Here is a 20,565-nt window from a genome sequence, read left to right as displayed (position 1 = left end):
GGCTGAGCCTTCTGTGGACTGCCGAGCTACTGGTAGTGGATTGTTCAGGAACTGCGGGGCAGCTTTCCGAGGAAATCATATGCACACAGCAGCCAAACACTTTGGATCTTTCCAGACAATCCTAATTTCAGATATTCCATTCCCTGTGGAATAACAACCTGCTATTAAATAGGAAGTCAGTTACAGAACTGGGTGGGGTTGAAGGGCACAAAACTAAATATATTAATGAAGAATTGTATAAGGAATGGAGATGTAAAATATAGTGTTGGGAATCCGAGAGTTTACAAATTGCCCTAAAGAGGTACACAACAATTGTGTCACCATACTCTGGTTTGGAGGGAATTCCTAGTTACTGACAATTTACCGGCGCCCCTTGTGGAATATCTTCCTCCCCCCTCCCGGTGATTCCCCTCCCCCACTGTAGAATGCCTTGAGTCTTAGGTTCTAGTTCTGTTTTGATCTGATCTTTACCCTTCCCTCCTTGGATCCCTGTGTATCTACTGCAGCCAGGTTACTCTCTGGGTCCTGGACCTGACTTTCTCATTCTGGAGACTTCCAGGCAGCCACGGGTAGTGCCCAAACCTGATAGGATGACTTCAGATGGAGGCAAGTCTGCAGGTGGCAGGCAGGGTCCTTGGAGATTCAAATTTGACGCTTTATCTGGGGATGAGCACTTTGGACTGACTTAGAGGAATGTGAGAGCACTAGAGCCCACCAAAGGCATCACACTTGGGGAGGCTGAGGAAGGAGATTGTGCCATTAAGACTGGGGGTTGGGGAAGGAAGAGGGCCTTTTGGGAGGTAGATCAAAGCACTCAGAGGAGAGTGAAGTATAGAGAAGGGATAGCAGTTAGCAACTTGCTACTCTGGAAGAGAGACCCCTTCAACCCGTTTGTGTGGCAGGGACAGGGAAGGGTATGTATGGTATATGTGGCACAGAGACCGTTCAAGGGGAAAACCCAAGTTCCTGTGTCTTATTTAGGTAATTGGAGCTTGATCTAGAATTTTGCCATGAGAGAACTGAGCTGGGGCCACTCTCGATGTATTGGGGAGTGGAGTGGGGTGGAGGCCTTAGCTAGAAAAGCTATTCAGTGGGGTTATCTGTTACCAAGTCTGTAGAGAAATGTCCTCCTGAAAGCTAGACTGGAAGGTATAAGGGCCTCTGCTCAGAGTCTCAGGGCTCCTTGCAGCCCCAGGGATGGCTTCTCTTTCAGTTTAGGAAGCAGTTTTCCTTGATTCCTCAGGGCCAGGGGAGGTGAACCACTCCAGGCAGGATGAGAACTGAGGCTTCCCTGAGAAACACTCAATTTTTCTACCTTTTGTGGAACTCAGGCCTTCAGACCCATTTCATTGTGTCAGAACACCTGGCCCTCTGCTCTATGGTTGAGGTGACGAATTTGTTCATATTCCAACTCCTTCATGGTCAGGAAGCAGAAGCTGAGTGTTGTTAGTTTGCAGGGAATACTCTTTATAAGTGGGGAGGAGAGTAGCATGAAATTAGGCAGATGATTTATTATTATAAAAAGTCCTAGGAGACACATGTCCTGATTCATTAAGTAACATTTTATGAATTTATCCTTGGTCTCTTTGACTAGAGCCCATGTAATTCCTCCTTAGCAGGTACCGTTTCAAACTTCATTGTCAGTGCCTTGCTCTTGGTGGGTCCTAAATTTCTGATAGCAGCTCCAAGCAGAACCAGATAGTCTGCACTGCCAAATTTTAACATGTGCAGCAGCTACATAAGGCTCTGGAAAACTCCTTTCCCACCCCCCCCCCCACCCCCCCGTCACCCATTTCCTGGCCCTTATCTCTAGTTGTTCTTGGCTATTATATAACAAAATTTCTGAGAACCAAACATTTAATCCGCACCCCCTCTCCTGGGAACAGCATTTCTGTGAGTGGTGGCAGGGACCACAGAGCAGCTGAAAGCAGGGTTCAGGTGGTTTGCATGGGTTTGGAGTATGTTGTTTAACAAGAGACACAACTATATGCTGGGTGGGATGTTTTATGGAGCATGAGCTGTTGGGGCCAAGGGTCACTGCAACTTCTCTAGTGCAATAATTTTTAACTGGGAGTAAGGGACATCAAAATCACTTGGGGGACATTTGCAAACTACACAAGTTTCCCTCTATATACCTTTCCTCACCTGTTGAGAATCAGAACTCTGATTCTTCAAGGACTAAAGTGGAACTCTGATAACCTAGTTTCTGGTCTGCTTTTCTCCTATTCCATTCCCTCTTTTTCTTTGTCTCAACAGCATCTCCATTGCCTGGACCAGATATGACCATGAAACCGGGCACTGCCCTATCTTCTTTCACTCCACTTCCCATTCCCCCATCTGCTCCTGGCCCACCAGACCAACCACTCTGGGAGCTGCCTCCACAGCCCCCCATGCCTTCAGCTTTCTCTCCAGGCAACCCTCTGATGCTCTCTGCTTTCCCCAATCCATTGTTGGTGACAGGGGATGGGGGCCCCGGCCACAGTGGGACTGAAGCTGGCAAGGTCATTGTCAAAGTCAAGACAGAAGGGGGGGCAGCTGAGCCCTCTCAAACTCAGAACTTTATCCTCACTCAGACTGCCCACAATTGGATTGCCTCAGGTGCTCCCTGTGGGGGTCCCGAAGTCCCTCCCCCTCAATTTGTGATAGCCTCTAACATGAAGACCCTTCTGCCCACTGAGACAGTTGGGGTGAGCCAGGAGGGCCTCCCAGGCCTTCCTGCCCAGGTTCCAGCACCAGCTGCCCAACTGGCCCCCATTGTGCCCCCAGAAAAGGCTTGGCCAGGGCCACATGGGGCGACTGGAGAAGGAGTTCTGGCAGTGGCCCAATCCAAGCCATCACTGGGTGACCTCTCCTATACCTCCAAGGGTGTTTATGAGAACTTCCGACGCTGGCAGCGCTACAAAGCCTTGGCCCGGAAGCACTTATCCCAAAGTCCTGATGCAGAAGCTCTTTCTTGCTTTCTTATGTAAGTGGGGAGACCAGGGATTAATTACCCTAGGGCTTTTAACTAAGGAGGGCTTTGGGATGGACAAAATAGGTTAGGCTACGTAGGAATACTTGAGGCAGGTCATGAGGGTGGTGGAGATGCTATGAGTACAAAAAGCATGGTGGTTGTGATAATAATAATATAACAAGCCTTCAGGTGTCTTCTCTCAGGCGATGCTCACAACTCTGAGTTCAGGCAAGCATTTTTTATGGTAATCCTCATTTATAGATGAGGAAACTGAGGCTCAGAGAGGTTTCCTGTCATAACATGTGGAGGTGATTGTACCATAGGTCTCTGAAACCAAGTGCCAGGGTCCTCTGGTTCTATTTTAATACTTTCGGACATTGAGTTGAGCTGTCCAAACCTACCAGGATGAGGAGTGATGGGCCCTGACCCATTCCTGTGGGAGGGAAGGACAGTGTGGGGCCAGGCAAAGGAACTTCTGAGTATCCCCCTCCACCACCCCTATTTTATTCAGGGGAATTCAAGTTGAAATGGGGTGGTGGTAGAGTTTGCTTAGTAGTTGAGGGCCTAGGCCTAGGCTCCACCACTCCCTAGATTTGTGATCCTGGGCTTGACACTTCATATCTTTGCCCTAATTTTTCTCATTTAGAAAGGGGATAATTATACTTACTACCTCAGAGGGTTGCTGAGATGAAATGAGTTAATATATGTGAAGTGCTTAGCAGAGCACCTGGCACAGAGAATGCTTCATTAAATGGTAGCTGCTGCTGCTGTTATTATAAAAAGGCAATCTAGAAGAGAAAAAGAACTCACAAAAGGCCAAAGTCTTTTGCTTAAGAGTATGAGTGGATTCTTAGCCAAGGAGCCTAGGATCATGGGCTCTCTCTTGGGTTTATAAAACAACATCATGGCCATCTGAGCAATTTTCCTTTTCCTACCCAGACTTGCTGCCTCTCTCCACTGCACTGTACCCTCAACATTTTGTGTAAGCCACTATGTAACACATACTCCGTTTTACTGGATTTAAAAAACCTACATGTTATTCCTTCAGTGGCCAACTCTTAAAGGAATCTCCCTTTCCACTCTGACTCTGGAGTGACTAAACCAAGAGGCTCTCCTAAATAATTAAGTGTAGGTCATCTTATCTACTCCCTGCTTTCTTCACACAGTTCTGAGTCTCTCTTGGAGCCTGGCAGGCTGAATTTCTGACTCTTGAGTGAGCACTGCTTTTGGTCCTGGCCTAATGGTGCTGTCCACACTCAGGGCCTCTAGGCAGGCTCTCCCCCAAAGTGCAGCCCAGACCCTCTGTACTGGTCACCTGGGAAGCTGGTAAAATACTCTCAGTTCTGGACTCCTGGAATCCATATTTATAACAAGCTTCACCAGGTAATCTTAGGCACAATAATGTCCGAGGACTTGTTTCAGGGAGGCAAAAATGAATCACAAACAGCTAAAAGAGTATTGATATGTGACTGTCTGTCTATGAGGGGTATCCTGGAGGCAAAACAACAACACTTAAAAACCAACCAATAAAAATACCACATCACTTTCAATGAGAGATTCATTTGGCTTAGTGAGTGCTTTTTTTTAAAATGCAGGAGCCTTTTGGGTAGGGCTAAGCCTGATTTACAATGAAACCCATTAATTTAACAACATGAGGGCTTTCTTCTGAATGTTTAGTTAAGGAAAGCACTGGGAGAATTAAGGGTGGTTGACTTCAAAAGATGGGGAGAAGAATCATGTTTGATTTTGTGAGAGATTTGTAAATTTCAGTGGGAAGAAAAGCCAGGATGGCCAATGAATGGATGGAGGGGGAAGGGGTTCCGGAAGCCCAATCAAGTGGGACATGTTGGGGAGTGAGGGGCACATTAGCGCTGACGAAGGGCTGGGTGTATGTATTAGGACAGTGTCAGGACAGGTGGGTGGGGGACACACTTGTAAATTGTGACTGACCCAATGGGGGTTTTAGCCCAGTGCTTCGCTCCCTGGCCCGGCTGAAGCCCACTATGACCCTGGAAGAGGGACTGCCACGGGCTGTGCAGGAGTGGGATCACACCAGCAACTTTGACCGGATGATCTTTTATGAGATGGCAGAAAAGTGAGTCTGAGGAACCCTCATTCTCCTGATGGGGGGCTGTGAGGCTGGGAGGGTAGGGGGAAGGTAAGGAAGACTCGAGTCTGGGTGTGTGGGTGATTTTTAAAAAGGATCCTAGAAGGAAGGGTGTGGACTAGGATAGGGTCTCCTGGATCCTCGTTGCTTCTTCCACCACCTTGACTCTTGAGGTTTTTCTGTCCTATCTCCTTTTGGAAGCTCTCCCTTTTCCAGATCTTGAATTATATAAGGGCCTTGATTTTGAAGCTCTTAGGAGGGGATTGGAGCTCAATTGGTGTAAAAATTCCATGCTGAAGGGATCTAGCAGTGAGCAGGTAAGCCCTCCTAGACAGATTCTTTACTATTCTTTACCTACTGGCCAGGTAGCAAAGTGTTTATTGATGCAGAACTTGGGACCACCTCTCCTCTGGAAATAGTGGCACAGAAATCAGTTACCCCTGTCATCCCAGGGAGGAGCTGGTTCTTGAAGAGGTTGGGCAGGGGAAGCCAGGGTCCTGGATGCCCAGAGTGGTCTCCTGCCTTATACCCTCCATTTTCCCACAATAATCTCCTTGGTTAAAAAAATAACTCTGAGGAAAATGAACCGTTTCCTCCATGCTTAGTTTCCACTTTCTCCCCCAAATCTTCTGGACCCATACCTCCTATATTCACCCTTCCAGGGCCTAGTCCCAGGACTCCTGGATCTCAGCACTGTCTCCTGGTGGGAACTGCCTTGAATGGCAACTCCAGACCCTGCAGGATTTCAGCCTTTTTTTATGGTTGTAGGCAGGGACAGATGAGGCCTCGAGGAAGGGCCTGCTGGTGGGGTCCTACCAGGCTGTGGCATAGGCCTGATTGAATTCAACAAGTCTGTATTCATTGCTGCTCTATACCCTTGGTGATGCTGTTAGACTGGGCATGAAAAAGAAGTGAAAGCCATGGCTCTGTCCTAGAGAAGCTTACAAGCTCTATGTTGTTTATTTTCTTAACAAGCTTCCTATATGATGACTGCAGGTGAAGGGACTATGTGGTGACCTTGTGAGGTTTCCTCAGAACTGTTATTTGGTTATCTGTGAGCAGCACCCTCCTGGTGTTCGGGTTCCCGATCGGTCTGGCCTCAGCACTGCCTGGGCCTTCTTGTCCTTTGCAGGTTCATGGAGTTTGAGGCTGAGGAGGAGATGCAGAATCAGAATACTCAGCTGACGAGTGGGTCCCAGGGTCTGCCTCCTGCAGCCCCTCTGAAACTTGATTCTCAGGGTCCCCGGGCCCCTGGGGTTTGCCAGCAGCCAGGTAAGGTTACCCAGTTCTAACAGAAGCCGTACACCAAAGGCTCAAAGGGAGGCATACCGAAAGCAGTCATGGGTTGGGGAAGGCTTTGACCTTGCATCTGCCACTTTCCCTCCAGGGAGTGGCATTTGATGTTCCAAACAGGGCAAATATAGGAGTCTGGGTTCTCAGGTTCCCTTGGTCCAAAACCAGGTATTGATCTTGGCCAAGTAAACCAACTATTCTCTCACCAAGGCTGTAAGCGGAGCCCATAATACCTCATCTGACTAAGAAATGGGGGCTGGATCAGGGGACTTCCCGAAATTTCAGGGTTTCCAAGGTTCTTCATATGGTGATTTTCTCAGACCTTCCAACTCCTCAATCTTTTCCCATGGCTGGTACTTTTCAGGGTGGCCTGATCCAGCCTGGAGACATTTGTGTTCTCGGGTGGGGTTGGGAAGCAGAAGCTGTAGTCTGTGTGCCACTTTCCATTTCTCCTTTTCATCTCTTCCCTTAGTGTACATTCCCAAGAAGGCGGCCTCCAAGGCACGGACCCCCCGCCGGCGGCAGCGCAAAACCCAGAGGCCTCCAGTTCCTGAGGCACCCAAGGAAATCCCACCAGAAGCTGTGAAAGAGTATACTGACATCATGGAAGGGCTGGTGGGGAGTCACTTGGTCATTGGGGAGTCAGACGGAAGACAGGAAGGGGAAGAGCAGCAGCAGGAGGAGGAAGGGATGTATCCAGATCCAGATCTCCTGAGCTACATCGATGAGCTGTGTTCTCAGGAGGTCTTTGTCTCCAAGGTGGGCTGGGCCTGGATGTCTGGTTTCTAGCAGATCCTGGGGTGGGAACTTCAGGGAACCAAAGATCTAGGGTTCTGCCCTAGGCTCTATTCTGTACTGAGCAATGTGTGTGCATGTATGTACACGTGTGAATGTGTGTAGCTGCCGGTGGTCATGGTTTATAACAACCCTGGGGGGGAGGGGGCTTATGGCTTCTCTAGAGCCTCCGGGCTCACAAGTTACCTCCTGTCAGACTCATAACACGTTTACTTCCGCTGCCCAGGTGGAGGCCGTCATTCACCCTCAATTTCTGGCAGACCTACTGTCCCCAGAACAACAGAGGGACCCCTTGGCCTTAATGGAGGAGCTGGAGCAAGAAGAAGGACTCAGCCTTGCCCAGGTATACCTGAGGGGTAGGGAATATCAGAACCAGGAGCTCGCATGATTGTAGCTAACCCTACGCTGTCTTGGGTGGCATGACATCTGGAGATGAACAACTTCAGGAGCGGGCTTCGGGTACTAAACAGTAGGTAAGGGACTGTGGACGTGCAGGAAAAGGGAAGTGTAAGGGCTCAAAGTGTGGCATAAGGCCCAAGAAGGCAGAAAAGAACTATGGTATCTGCCTTTAATACTGTCGCTTAAGCCACCTGCTTGCATTCTCTGCCCTGCCCACCACTCAGCCAGCCGTCCCCACCTCGTGTGGCATGCTATTTGTCTATTCTCTTTCCAGCTGGTCCAGAAGCGGCTCCTGGCCTTGGAGGAGGAAGACGATGCAGAGGCAGCTCCAAGTTGCCCTGGAGCTCAACTGGACTCAAGTGCTTCCGTTTCTGATGAGGATGAAGATGGGGGTGGGCGGCTTCGGCCCTCTCCTGGGCTTCGGGTGGCTGGGGGCACTGTTTGCCTTGGGAAGGCTGCTTCTCCCGGAAAGCAGGCAAGAGAAGTGCATGGTGGGCAGGAATGGGCTCTAGATCGCCCAAGGGGCACGTGCAGGGATGGGAACACCCTGCCATCCCCCAGCGGCTGGGACTTGCACATAGAACTTGCAGCTCCACAGGGAGCTCAAGGGCCCTTAGGTACAGAGAGAAGAGGGCCTGGGAAAGTTACAAACCAGATATCCTCACACCAAGATGACTACCTGGGAGGTGCTGGGTCCCCTGGGCACTCCCTGGTGGCTGATGGGACTTCTGAGGTTCTGTCCCTTTGCTGGCAGGAAGACCCCCCGCAGCTCGAGATAATTCCCAGTTTGGATGCTGCCCTCGCAGAGCCAGCTGCTCTGCAAGGACAGGGTTTAGAAAAGCAGATCCTGGGGCTGCAGACAGGACAACAGACAGGGGGTGCTGGAGGGCTGCCTCAAGGCAAGGAGCTGCTCGTGCCCCAGGAGGTCTCCTCAGGAGTCATGTGGGGAGGTGACAGAGGTCCCCCTGTGGTTCAGAGTTATGAGCAGAGCCCTTCCCCGAGAGCAGCTGGGGACAAGGACGAGGCTTCTTTCAGTCCAGGACTCTGGCTCAGCAGTGAGATGGATGCCATAGGCTTAGAGCTGCCCTTAGAAATCGAGGTCACAGAGGACTTCCATGTTGGGCCATGTGCACCTGAGTACCAGGGAGGCTGCCAGGCTCTGGGCTCCAGAAGCAGCGTTTCTCTGGGTCTTGGGGATAGCACAGGACCTAGGGATGTGGGGAGCAGTGCAATTCCCTGTGGAGGCACAGATGCCACAGCTGCCTTAGAAAAGAGAAACTACAGCCTGGCCTTGAGGCCTAAAGAAAAGAGAGAACAGAGTCCTGAGACTATACAGGATCCCACTGACCTATGGGCTGAAGGTTGCCCCCCGTTGCTGGAAGGCAGTATTGATGCCTCCACACTGGTTTCCAAAGAAACCCTCCTGCCTGCTAGTCAGGGCGATGTCATTATCCTGGGGACCCAGGATGCCTCCTCCTTCCCCGAGGCCAGCCAAGAGGCGGGGAACAGAGGCAGTTCCATCTCTCTGTTGGAAACCACAGGTCACAACAACATACTAGATGTTAGAGATGACTTTGGCCTGCAGTTAGGGGCCAGTGAAGATACCCGGGCACTAAATTTTAATTCTTTTCACCCCCAAGGAGAGGGCAGAGAGGACACTGATTTGTTGAATCCTAAAGACCTTGCTCCCTTACCAGGGAATCGAGAGTCTTATGTACATGGGACCCCCAAAACATCTCCTCCCAAGGGCCTTGGACAAACTTCCCGATGGGGAGCCAGGGGTGCCTCAGTTCTGAAAGAAGCATCTCCTGTTAGTGAAACATGCAGCACAGCAGATGGGGCCAAAGGAAAGGAGGAAGAGGAGGAGGAAGATGAGGAACTCTCTAGCTTTGCCTACCTCTTGGCCTCTAAACTGAGCCTGTCGCCGAGGCGGCCTCCTCTGGGTCCTCACCCGGCCTCGGGCCTGTCCTCCACAGGTCAGGGGGTCCAGAGAGCATCCTGCTCCCTCTCTGCTGAGGCAAGAGGCCCCGGCCAAGCTCCATATCCTGTTGCCAAGTCTAAGAAGCGAGCTCTAGTTGCAGTTCCAGTCCCTCCTGGAAAGAGGCCCTACCTGGGAGCTGAACTTTCGGTCGCCGGGGAGACACCCCTGGTTCTACCCTCGCAGCCTCGTAAAAGGCGGCGTGACAGTTTGGGCACAGGCAGAAGGAAGAAACGACGCCGTTGCCAGTAGGGAGCAGCAGGACCTTCCTATCCCTCCCGCCAGTCCCTGAAGCCGGGGCCGTTTGAATAGATTTCACACTGGCTGCACACAAACCAGAGACTTGCTCTCAATCCTATGTTTTGTAGCTCTGCAAAAGTGGCTAGTGTGAGGAGGGAGGTCACACCAGCTAGGCTGGAGGAGGTGCCCTGGTGGGAGGTGAGGGCAAAGTACCTTTGGAAGAAGTTATATGGGAAAAAAATAAAGATTTTGTTGTTGTTGTTGGCAAATACTTCTCAATGTGCTAGTTTGTATTTACTTCTTGGCTCCTAGATGGGGTAAGATGCTGTAAAAAAAGGAGGTGGGGTGGTCTTGTAGTCTACAGATCGAACTTTCCAGCCTTTAGCTTATGCAGGCTCTCTGATAAGCCCGAGCACTGAAAAGTACCAATGAGACTTCATCTCTCCCCTCATCAAAGGCCAGGACTTGGCTGCTGAGAGGGCTTCTCTGGACAGCCTGTCTCCCTTCAAAAGTCTATATGGAAAGGTGCCTTTTTAAAAAACCTGGGATAGGTATCTAATTTTCTAAATCGAATTTTCCATAATTGTGTCTAGAGGAGGGCTTGTTTTCTTCCTTCTTGAAAAGAGACTGGACAGAAGGGACTTAACTGTCCTCAATTCAATCCCAAGGCAGAAAAACCCTCCTGTGTGGTTGGTCTGAGCTGCAGAGAGGAGGCATCAACCTCAGTAGGATTATTAAATATGGAATGGCAGTTAGTTATTTTTTAATCTCTAATGAGGACAGAACGAGAGGGAATACGCTGAAAAGAGGTTCACGAGTAAGCCTGTTAAAATGTGCACATACAGGGCATGACAACAAGAGGAAAGGACACGAGATTTGCAGGATTTCTGTGCAGAAAAGCGCCCTGTCCAGCTGGAAGTGAGGATTCATCCAGCTCTGGCCAACAGGACTGACCTGGGGAACCTTCGGGATTGTCCAATGGGCAGCTGGCAACCGTAATCCCTTTCTTTCCCAGCTAATGTGACCATCAATGTGACCGAGCTTCATATTTTTTAAATAGATATAGATATATATTTATATTTATATATAAAATAGTTTCTTACAAAAAACCCCAAACGAACAAAAAAATGAAAATCAACTTAAAAAAAACAAACAATAACAAAAAATCAAGCAGGAGCAGAGAGGGCTCGAGGCCCAGGGTCAGCCCCTGGCGCTGCCTTGAGTCTGCGGGCCAGATGCGAGCTGGGGAGATCGAGGTGCTCAGTCGTCCTTCTGCTTGGGTGAGTGCACAGTCCCATTGGCCAGAGCTGTGGGGCTGCCTGGGGATGAGGCATTTGGTGTCTGGGAGGGGCGCAGGTAGGTGCTGAAAAGCTTCCCGTGGACAGGATCACGGAGGGAGAAGTCCTGGAACTCACCTGGACACACGAGAGTGAGATGGGGAAAAGCAAAATAATCTAAGAAGGAGAGGACACAGGCACCTTGCTCTTTTCTCAGAATTGGTATGTCTTCTCTCTCTCACCTCTACTTCACTTCTCAAGTCCAAGTTTATGTTCTTTCTGCCTTCCTAGCCAATTCCTCCCATTCTCACCTCTCAGATGTTCCAATCCCTGGCACTGGCCACCAGCCCTTGTTCCCTCCCAGCCCAGTGCTGAAGGTGCCCCTAATGCCCATGTGGGCTAAGAAGACAGTGACTCACAGAGGGAGAGGCCTTGGCGGGGTCCCGCCTGGCACAGCTCGGCATGCAAAGTCTCCGCAGCAGGGCGGGGTGACCCCAGCAGCAGGTGCAGGATGGTGCTAAAGCCGTCTCTGCACAGTAGGCGGCTGGGCCCCTCTGCTTGCTCCTCCGCAAACAGCTGGGAGAGAAGGGGACACAAGTTAAGCACCCTCCTCATGCCATCGCCCCACACTCTCCCTCCCAAAGGTCTGCCTGACAGGTTCCTCCTCTTCTAAGAATGCAAAACATAGGCCCTCCCTGCCCACCCTGGGTCCTTTCTGCAAGAGAACTAGAACTTCATAGCTGCTGCCCTCTTCCTGTTCCCAGCTATGCCTCAACACAGACACACTGGGACTCTGGGGTTTACAGTGCGGCACTGGGGTGGATACCAAGCACCAGCTATGCAGAAGCTACTGGTAACAAACAGTATACCACACAGGCTTCTGAGTGGGCTGAGCACAGCCACCATGTGCCCTCTCCTCCCAACACTCTGGTACCTCAAAGGCCAGGCGAGTGAGCTCCTCTAGGCCTGTGCTCCCATCCAGAGCTGCCAATGCAAGGGCCACATCTCGGAAGTCCACCAAACCGTTGGCATCCTGGAGTGTGGAAGAGAAACGAGGGCGATGGGGGAGGGGGAGCAACCCTGTTCTCCTCCCTCTTCTCCGCAGGCATGGAGGTGACTCCTGTGTCTGCTTCCCTGAGAACCTGGAGTCCTAAATGCTCCAGGATCCCTGATAGTTCTCTCAGATCATGGGTTTGCTCAAGCTCTACTACCCCAAGTCACCTGGTGACAAAGTTCTCTTCTAAAGGGATCTTCTAGGAATGTGAAGTAATCCCTCAGGAATGCTGAAATTACCATTAAGTTTCTGACCTACCTTTGAGGGCATTTCTGGCCTCCAAGCTAGGAAAACCAGTTCTCCCCTGACTCATATCCTATGTGGGAGAACAGGTCCAACAGACTAAAAGGGGGCCACTGGCATAATTTCTGACAAAAATACCAAGAAGGATGCCTGCCAGCTCTGTGGGGGAACCATGGTATTCGGACTTTGGTTCTGTTCTGCTACAGGTTAAGTGGGGAAGCTCCTTTCAGGGACGGTCTGCCTCAGTCTAAGAAATCAATGTCTTCTGTCCCTTCAGAGGACATTGAGAGCCACAGTCTGCATCTTAGATCAAAAAAGAACTCCTCAGGATCACTGGTGGTTGTTTATAAACATTAAGAATCTTCTGGGACAATCTTATAATTCAACAGGAAAACCTGGTAAAGTCCCAGGAAATAATCCAGTTTGCCAAGATTCTTGAGAAGTTCAGAAATTCCCCAGAGAAGTTGTGGGATATTTTAAAAAATCTGCCCAAATATAGCAAATACTTCTGAGTCTCAAACTCTTAACCATCTAACCTGTCCAGCATTGTCTCCTCTGTCACCTTCCCACCTACCCTTCATGACTCATCTCTGAAGCCCTCACACAGTCTCCCTCAAGGTCGTATGATCCCTCACCTTTGCCAATCTCTAAAGTGGCTTCGGAAATTTATGGATCTCACTGACCAATTATTTCTTTAATGTTCTACACCACAATGATTAAAACACTGCTCTGCGATGCACTGGATACTCTATTAAAAAATAAATTCCCCAGGGAACCTCAGAAGTTGGTCATCTGACAATAGCGGTTAGAACATCCAGCACAGACTCCAAATTGACCATCTAATGTGACTGCCATGGCCACGTGGATGACATCCTTAAATGCTGAGCTCTGCACTCTTCATCCCAGCTCCTTTACCTTCTGGAAGTAGCTAAAGGCACCAGCCACGGTCTGAGGGTCAGAAAGCTGGAGCTGCCTGGCAAACTCATCCTGGTTGATCATTCGACTCCGGCCTGGCTCTGCCCCAGTGTCCACATAGCCAGGGGACAGCCTACAATGGAATTGTGGAAGGCAGAGAGCTGACTCAGTTTCTTCCTGGGCACACCACCCAGCAGGACCTTGGCCCCAGACCCAAGAGTTTTCCAGTGCAGGTACATCTAGTGTTTTTCTAAGATATACTCTGACTCATAGTCCCTTGAGAGCCATTCTTTACTTTTTTCACTGGGGTAATTACATATCTTCCCCTTTCTTTTTCTTCCTTCCTTTTACTCCACTATCTTTTAAAAATTTCCTCTATCTTCCCACTTTTTTTTTTAATAAGACTTTCCTTCCTTCTTCCCATCTCTCCCTTTTCCTCCTACTCTTTTTCTCTGTCTATACATGACACTGCCCATTCGCTCATCTTCAAGGTCACTTACCCAGCCTTTCGAAGCACCTTTCCCAGTTCCCAGAGCTGTGGCTCCAATGCTACCTTCAGCCGGCCCACCACAATCACTGGCAAGCTCCCTACAAACTCGCACTCGGTGGCTGGAATGCCCAGGGCCCTATAGGATGAAGAGGGACGGAACGGAGGGAGGAGGCAGAAGAATCCTCCGAGGGTTCATTACTGACTGGCCTATGGCTAGGGAGAGGACATTAGGCCCCTTTAACCCCCCTCCACCCAGTCTCAGATGTCCACTAACCCTTCCCACTGCCCTCTTCCCCATCTTTGCCTCACACTCTCAGCGCTCCATCCCTCCTGTGGTCCCTTTGCCCTGTATCTGCTCCAGGAAGCACCCTGCGGAACACTCACTGTGCCATAACCCTCTGGACATTGTTGGCATAGAGGGTGGGGTCCCTGCTCTCCTCTGGGCTGGGGTGGTACACAGGGAGGAACTGAAACATACACACACTTCTCATCAGGACCTCAGAACCAGGGTGACCACTCCCCACCCTTTTCCCCCAAAGCTTCAGAGGTCAGTGGATGCCCACTTTCCTACCCCACCATGGGGGGGCGATCATACCTCCACATCCACGATGCTGCAGGGCTGAGAGGCTGTGAGCCAGAGGACTTTGAGTCTAAGAGCAGAGAGACTTCAGATGTTCACTAATCTCTCACTATGAGCTCCTCCCACCCGGAACAGGGGAGTAGGAAATTTCTGCTCACTATGAAAATGGACTCCTAGCCATAAAGTCTGCTGGATAAATGTGCAGTTGGGAGACAGAGGGAAGGCCGGAAAGGTGGGAGGGGAAGCAAGAAGCTTTGAAGGGATGTGCCAGAGGCAGAACTGCGGGCGAGAAGGTTTGAGTAACTGGGAAAAGGACAAGAGGCAAGCCCGATGGTGGTTCTCAAGAAAGGAGCGAGGGAGAAAATCACTTAGAAATAGGGAAATAAGTTAAAGGAGCTTTAATCACAGCAGGAATGATTAGGTGGGATAGCTCAAAGCACTTCTAGATCACACTGGGAGAGCATAACAAAACAGTGGGAAACAGGCATCTCCTTCTCTAGAGTTCCCTCATCCAAGAATGAAGGGCCATTGGCCTTGTCTGGAGATGAGAAGATGGCCCAGGAATTCTCCGATAGACCCTGCTCTCTACCCTCACCCAGGACCACCAGAACTCACACTCCAGGGCCCCTCCATGCCCAGCTGGTGGTGTCCTATGGGAGAAACAGAGGTGGGGGGAGACTGGCATTACTTTTCTTCCCTGGAACTGGCCAATCCTCTTTGAGCAGAGGCTGTGACTCCGCCCTGGCCCCACCCCCACATGCACACCCCATCATGGCACTAACAGTTTTCACCCATTAGGGTGAATACATGCTCCCCCTTCCCCCTCTCTTGGACTAAGACTCACCAGACTGTTGGGGTAGCGGATGAGGACAGGCTGCACAGGGACCCCTGCGATGAAGGCTCCTAAATCCCATTTCCACCCCCACCCCCCAGGTAGAGGTTAGTACGTGGAGGTAGCTAGAAGGCATGAAATACAGGGGTCTGGGACAGTCCTCAAATGAGATCTCGTCTTGTTCTGCTTCATTTATAATTTTCTCTCTGACTTCTTGGGACTTTTCAGAGTCAGCAAGGTGGTATCTTGTCTCCCATTCCTTCCCCACCCCTCCGTGATAGGCAGTTAGACAGACAGGAGCAGAGCAAGGACAATGGCCAGGTACAAAAGGTCATCAGGATGGAAAGCCCCAGGTGTCTAGCAACAGACAAGTGTAGGGTGGGACCTTTTTTCCAGGGTGGTCTTTCCTCCCCTAGCCTATCACAGGCCACGAGGTTTGGACCCCCAGACCTTAGAGATAACATCTAGGCCTCAGTTGTATTTCAGCTCCAGGCCTAGAAAAGCAACAAAACCAGCCACAGCTGACCTCAGGACCAGCTACATTGGATAATGACACCCGCCCTGGCACTGACTAATCAATCATTGGGGACCACAACCCTGAAAGGACATACCTGAAAAACTGCTGAATATTTTATTAAGATCTTCCCCTGGGACCTCCCCTAAAACCCTTAGGATGGAGAACCCAGAGTGCTCTCCCACCCAGGAATATGCTCGTGCCTTTCCCTTTCCCTCCCTGCCCCCAGGCGAGTTACCATTAGCTTCCTCAGTCCCAAGCTCTAAGGGCCCTTCCTTTGCCTCTATAACTTGTTTCCTAAACCCATTTCTTCTAGGAATTACTTCTTCTACCTCTGTGACTTTACAAATAAATGTCCTCTTATAGTTAGGGTCTTGGCTCTGAATTCTTTCCTAGCCAGAACCCAAGTACCAAGGTTGCTGAACCCAGGACTGGTCTCACACCACCAGACTAACACCCAGTGCTATCCCGCCGCCTACAACACCTCCACTTCTTGGGTTATTCCCGAGTCGCTCTTCAAATCTGGGGCTCCTTTTGCCTACATCCCTACCACCCACTATCATTTTATTCACCTGGTTTGAATTTAAGCAAAGCCTTCTTGTTGGAACAGGTACCCTCAGGAAAGAATAGTACCTGGGGAAAAAAAAATCAAGGGGCCAGAATGAGGTGGGGTAGGCTGAAGGAGAGGAGAGAGGAAAGAGGAGCCTCTTTAGGAGCACAGTAAAGGTGAGGAGTCTTAAGACCCTTACCCACCTGAGGCCACTTGCCTCCTGAGGTAGCCCGCCTTCGGACTTCCTCCACCACTTTGCGTCGAGAAGCGGGGTCATGCCGGGATACAAGGATGGCTTGGTTGAAGCGAAGGAGGGCTGGGGTCCAGAGAGGATACAAGGAGTCACTTGGTTCCTACCAGGGGGCAGTAACACCCACAGTCCCCCTCCTTCTACAGTAGGAGATATTTCTGTTATCTTTTTGCCCTGGGTCCCCTCCTTTTATTGTGTGTTTTCCTTTTAGAGAACTGACCAGGGCTCCTTCCAACACCCTCTCTAAGCCCCAGCCCTCTGAGTCTAAGAGGTGGCTTCACAAATGGTGCTAATTTGCATCTCATTTGCCCACACCAGTCAATCTCTTCTAACTTCTCCCCTGCAACCTTGAGGTCAGTTCTATTCAGAGTGTGTCTATCTGATTCCTGTCTTTTTTGCCCAGAGCTGTCATCTCTCCCCTTCACCCCTCTTAAACTCTCTCACCTCCAATGACAGGCACAGAAAGGTTCTCAGCTCGGGACACAACCTTGGGCAGGTCACAGGGCAGCAGAACAATGGGGTCAAAGAAAGTAGAGTGGGGGGCGGCAACGAGGACAGGGGCTTGGAGGCGAGAGGCCCGCTGGCCCCGAACACGAATCCGGAGGAAGCCCAGGAGGAAAAAGAGCAGGCGGCTGAGGCCCAGCACCCCGTTGTGGCACACGGTCCTGCAGGGCAAGGTGGGGTGTCAGTGGAGGCAGAGAGTCTGACCCGCACTCAACCCAGGCTTAGGCACCTGGAAAAGCAGGCGCCCTTCTTTTGCCCTCTGGCCAAGGGGTGGAAGTCACTTCTGGCTACTTTGGGACATATCAAGGCACATCACTTAGAGGTCCTGAGCACCAGGTCTGGGCCTAGGTGACTCGTCTCACCTTGCCAGGCTGAGTACCAGAGCTTCAGCACCCTCCCTGCTCTTCTCAAAAAGGGAGCAGAATAAGCGGCAGGAAACAAGTTAGAAGCAGGGTGTCTGGGGGCTAATCCCCCACTTACTTCCTCCATCCTGTAAGTGGCTCCTGAAGCTGCTCCTCAGAAAGACCAGCTACTTGCAGCCAGGCAAAGGGCCAGAGGAGAAAGAGGACGACAAAGGCCAGAAGCACTCGGACGGGGGCCAGCAGTGCCCCTAGGAGGCAGAACTGCAGAGGGCGGGAGAGAACGCGCCACCTCAGGGCCGGGAGGTGCTCCCTCCCAGGCTTCCCTTTCCACACGGCAGAGACCCAGGAGCAGAGGGCCACCACCCACTGTACATCCGGAGACAGGTGGTGTGGGAGCAGGAAACTGGGCTGGCATCCGAGGTGGGGTGAAGGTATCAACGAGAACGAGTAATTAAAAGATGAACAGGATGGCCCTGGCTGGTTTGGCTCAGTGGTTACAGTGTCAGGTCCAAGGGTCAAAGGGTCAAAGCTTCGATGTCCGGTCAAGGGCATGTACCTTGGTTGCAGGTTCCATCCCTGGATCCCTGCCCCTGGTCAGTTGCTTGCGGGAAGCAACCAATCGATGTCTCTCTCACAAAATCAATAGAAAAAAATATCCTCCGGTGAGAATTAAAAAAAAGATGAACAGGATCGGGGGCCTCATTTTCCTATCTTTCAGATGGTCCCCATCCCACCTATAACACCGAATGTCATCAAATGCACCTAGAACTTGGAGAGGTTGTTAAGAGTATTTAATGATAACCCATGTGAACACGCCCAGCACAGGGCTTGATGTGCAGTAGGCTAGAGACAGTTCCTCTTCACCCACGTCCCATTCCATAAATAGCTCCTAGGTCCAACAGAAACCAGGAGGATGGTTCTTTCCACTTTGGGCCTGGAACACACTGAGATCCACTTTTTAGGCCGCAGGCCAGTGTCTAGTTCGGCGCAACAAACAGCGCTCCCCTAGTGCTGGGGGATGGGGGAGAGAAGAGCTCAGCCCCGCTCCGAGGGACAGAGGTTGCCTGGAGCCAGGGCGACTCCACGCGCTGCCCAGGGGAGAGCGCAGGTAAACACCGCGGCCCCGGGAGCTCGCCTCGGGGGAGGTGAGGGCTGCAGGAGCCTGGACACTCCCCACGCCGCTCGGCAGTTCCGCTAGGCTGCGGCGACCCCGCACTTCCTGCAGCCAACCCCCTTCTCAGCCTCCCCTCCCCCCTGAAGGTGCGGCAGGATGGGGTGGGTGGGTTGGGGGGGGAGTGGAAAGAGGGGGCGTTGGAAGGGCACGGGGGCGCAGACCGCGGGCCCAGAAACCCGTTTCCTCTAATTCAGAGCCTGGAGGAGCCTTCAGCACGCCCCTGCCCCCACCCCCGGCTTTCCGTAGCCTCCGACTCCTTCCCAGCCCGTGGGCCTCCGCAGGATGTAATCCGCATTCCCGGTGTCCTCCATCTCCCCCACCCTTGCTCCCCTGCAGTCCTCCATCCTCACCTAGCCAGCTCTTTCACACCTAGGAGCTGGTCTATCGCTCAATCCCGCGTCCTCTCCAGGACTCCCAGCTCACCCCCCTCCCCACGTGCGCACCCCGGACTCCCGCCCCGCAAGCCTCACCCGGGTCCTTCTCGGACCCCCATCCCCATCCGCCAGGGCTCTAAACGGCCTCCTTCTCCAATCCCCAGGAGCCCTCCCGACGTCCCCTGCCCACACCTTACCTTAATCCTCTGGAAGAGGGAGAGGTGTAACTCGTGCACAAACGGGTTGGGGGGCGCTGAGGGTCCGGAGGTGGGATCGAGGGGGACGCAGCCCCCCGGGCCTCCCTGGCTCATAGCGGCGGGAGAAGGTGGAAGGGAGAGCGCCCGGCCGCTGCCCCGGGCCCCGCTCTGCAGAGCCAGCAGATGCGGCTGCAGCGGCGCGGCGGCAGCGCTCTGGCCCCGGCCCCGCCTGGTGCGGGGCGCCGAGGGGCGGGGGTGCAGGCGGCGCGGCCCCGCTCGCGTTGTCAGGGAGCCGGCGAGGGGCGGGGCTTCCAGCCTCCCAGCTCTCGGGCTCCTCTGCACCCGCCGCGGCGTCCGCAGCCCCTCCGGCCATTGTTCCGCGGCGGCCGGATACTGGGCGCGGGGCCGGCCCGCGGGGTGCCCTCGGGTCTGGCTCTCTGGCCGTCCCTCTCCGACGACCCGGCCGCTGCCTCCGCTGGGAGCGGGTTTGGGGCTTCGAGGTGGGCGCGTGGCCGAGATCGCCCGCCTACCGGGCTCGCGCGTCGAGGTCACCCGGCGGGCGCAGCTTGGGGTGGGGCCCTCCGGCGGGGGGAATGGAAGGGCCGGTGCGCCCAGCGCGGAGGCCGGCGGCTCGGGGCCGAGGCGGGGTCCAGCCCTCCCGCTCCGGGCTGCTGCTTCCCCTCGGAGGCCGACCACCTTTCCTTCCCGGCGCGGGCCGAGCCATCGCGCGAGGACTGGCGGCGCTCGCGCCCCCTGGCGGCCGCGCTGTGCCGCACACCTCGGCGCGTCCGCGTCCTGCGGGCTCCAGGCCGCGTCGCCTGTTCTGGTGTGAGGGCTCCTTGGATCCGCGTGTCGCCGGCAACCCTCAGGACGCCGGCCCACATGCTTCCCGGGGCCCGACAAGCCAGGTTGGGGACCGGGAAAGCTGGGGTGACTCCAGAGGCAACACTTTTTCCTTCTAGTGTCTCTTTCTGTTGCTGTCTCCCTCTCTCCACTGTGTGAGAGGAGAAATACCTTTTCAACTCCAAACTAGGCTAGAAAACTCATCAACTGGCCAGCCACTGGTTGTTAGGTGATGGTGAGATCAGGGAGTTGAGTGGGCTTTGAGACCCACAGCCAGTAACAATCAGAAAGCGAATACCCTTGACAAAAAGGAAGAAGCTTCGTTGTGTGTGGAAGGAAGCTGCCTTCGGTTCACCTTGTTTTATTTCTCTCTTCTGCAACCGTGTCGGTCACCACTTTGTGAGGATAGTGAGGACAGTGGCAGATCGATGGGCAGCTGGGTCACTGGATACCATTAATCTTTTATTGGAAGGGGAATCAGGCTAAAGCCAGAAGTCACTCCTATCCAGACCTTCCCCGCCCCATAATTGACTCACTGACACAACCGCCTATATCCTTAAGAAGAGAGCAGTCAGAATTCTAAGAAATAAAGGATATCCTAGTCAAGATTTATTTCTTAAAGAGTTTTAGAGGAAAGGTTC

General features: G+C 52.5%; 2 protein-coding genes across 3 annotated transcripts; one reads left to right on the top strand and one right to left on the bottom strand.

Moving 5' to 3' along the window:
- Positions 1-575: 575 nt before the first annotated feature.
- Positions 576-9,777, top strand: NUTM1 (NUT midline carcinoma family member 1; the record flags this gene model as incomplete). The annotated part of the gene is made up of 7 exons (XM_081115881.1): positions 576-618; positions 2,257-2,965; positions 4,920-5,048; positions 6,193-6,332; positions 6,826-7,112; positions 7,375-7,491; positions 7,822-9,777. The coding sequence occupies exons 1-7, from the start codon at positions 591-593 to the stop codon at positions 9,775-9,777; spliced, it is 3,366 nt and encodes a 1,121-aa protein (XP_080972007.1). The 5' UTR covers positions 576-590.
- LPCAT4 (lysophosphatidylcholine acyltransferase 4) lies at positions 5,989-19,350 on the bottom strand. 2 transcript variants are annotated; one of them, XM_081115902.1, is made up of 14 exons: positions 19,082-19,350; positions 17,455-17,597; positions 16,915-17,135; positions 16,424-16,536; positions 16,243-16,303; positions 15,169-15,227; positions 14,940-14,974; positions 14,340-14,394; positions 14,129-14,211; positions 13,755-13,880; positions 13,255-13,387; positions 11,977-12,075; positions 11,462-11,618; positions 5,989-6,209 (listed from the first exon to the last, which is right to left on the bottom strand). In XM_081115902.1, the coding sequence occupies exons 1-14, from the start codon at positions 19,193-19,195 to the stop codon at positions 6,160-6,162; spliced, it is 1,449 nt and encodes a 482-aa protein (XP_080972028.1). In that variant the 5' UTR covers positions 19,196-19,350; the 3' UTR covers positions 5,989-6,159. The 2 variants fall into 2 exon arrangements, with proteins under 2 accessions (XP_080972028.1, XP_080972027.1); XM_081115901.1 differs by lacking the exon at positions 5,989-6,209 and adding an exon at positions 10,826-11,180 and having other exon boundaries at positions 19,082-19,306.
- Between the last annotated feature and the right edge of the window lie 1,215 nt (positions 19,351-20,565).

This window comes from Miniopterus schreibersii (genome assembly GCF_964146895.1).
Source record: "Miniopterus schreibersii genome assembly, chromosome: 1".
In the NCBI taxonomy this organism is placed as follows: domain Eukaryota; kingdom Metazoa; phylum Chordata; class Mammalia; order Chiroptera; family Miniopteridae; genus Miniopterus; species Miniopterus schreibersii.
Note: the sequence above shows the minus strand (reverse complement) of the source record. Positions and strands in the feature narration are given on the sequence as shown.

Coding starts and splice junctions, on each gene's coding strand:
- LPCAT4 (XM_081115901.1), bottom strand. CDS start 19,195: ATGAGCCAGGGAGGCCCGGGGGGCTGCGTCCCCCTCGATCCCACCTCC. Junction 16,304..16,423: donor CAGGAGGCAAGTGGCCTCAG/GTGGGTAAGGGT, acceptor TTTTTTCCCCAG/GTACTATTCTTTCCTGAGGG. Junction 12,076..13,254: donor CCTTTAGCTACTTCCAGAAG/GTAAAGGAGCTG, acceptor TCCACACTCCAG/GATGCCAACGGTTTGGTGGA.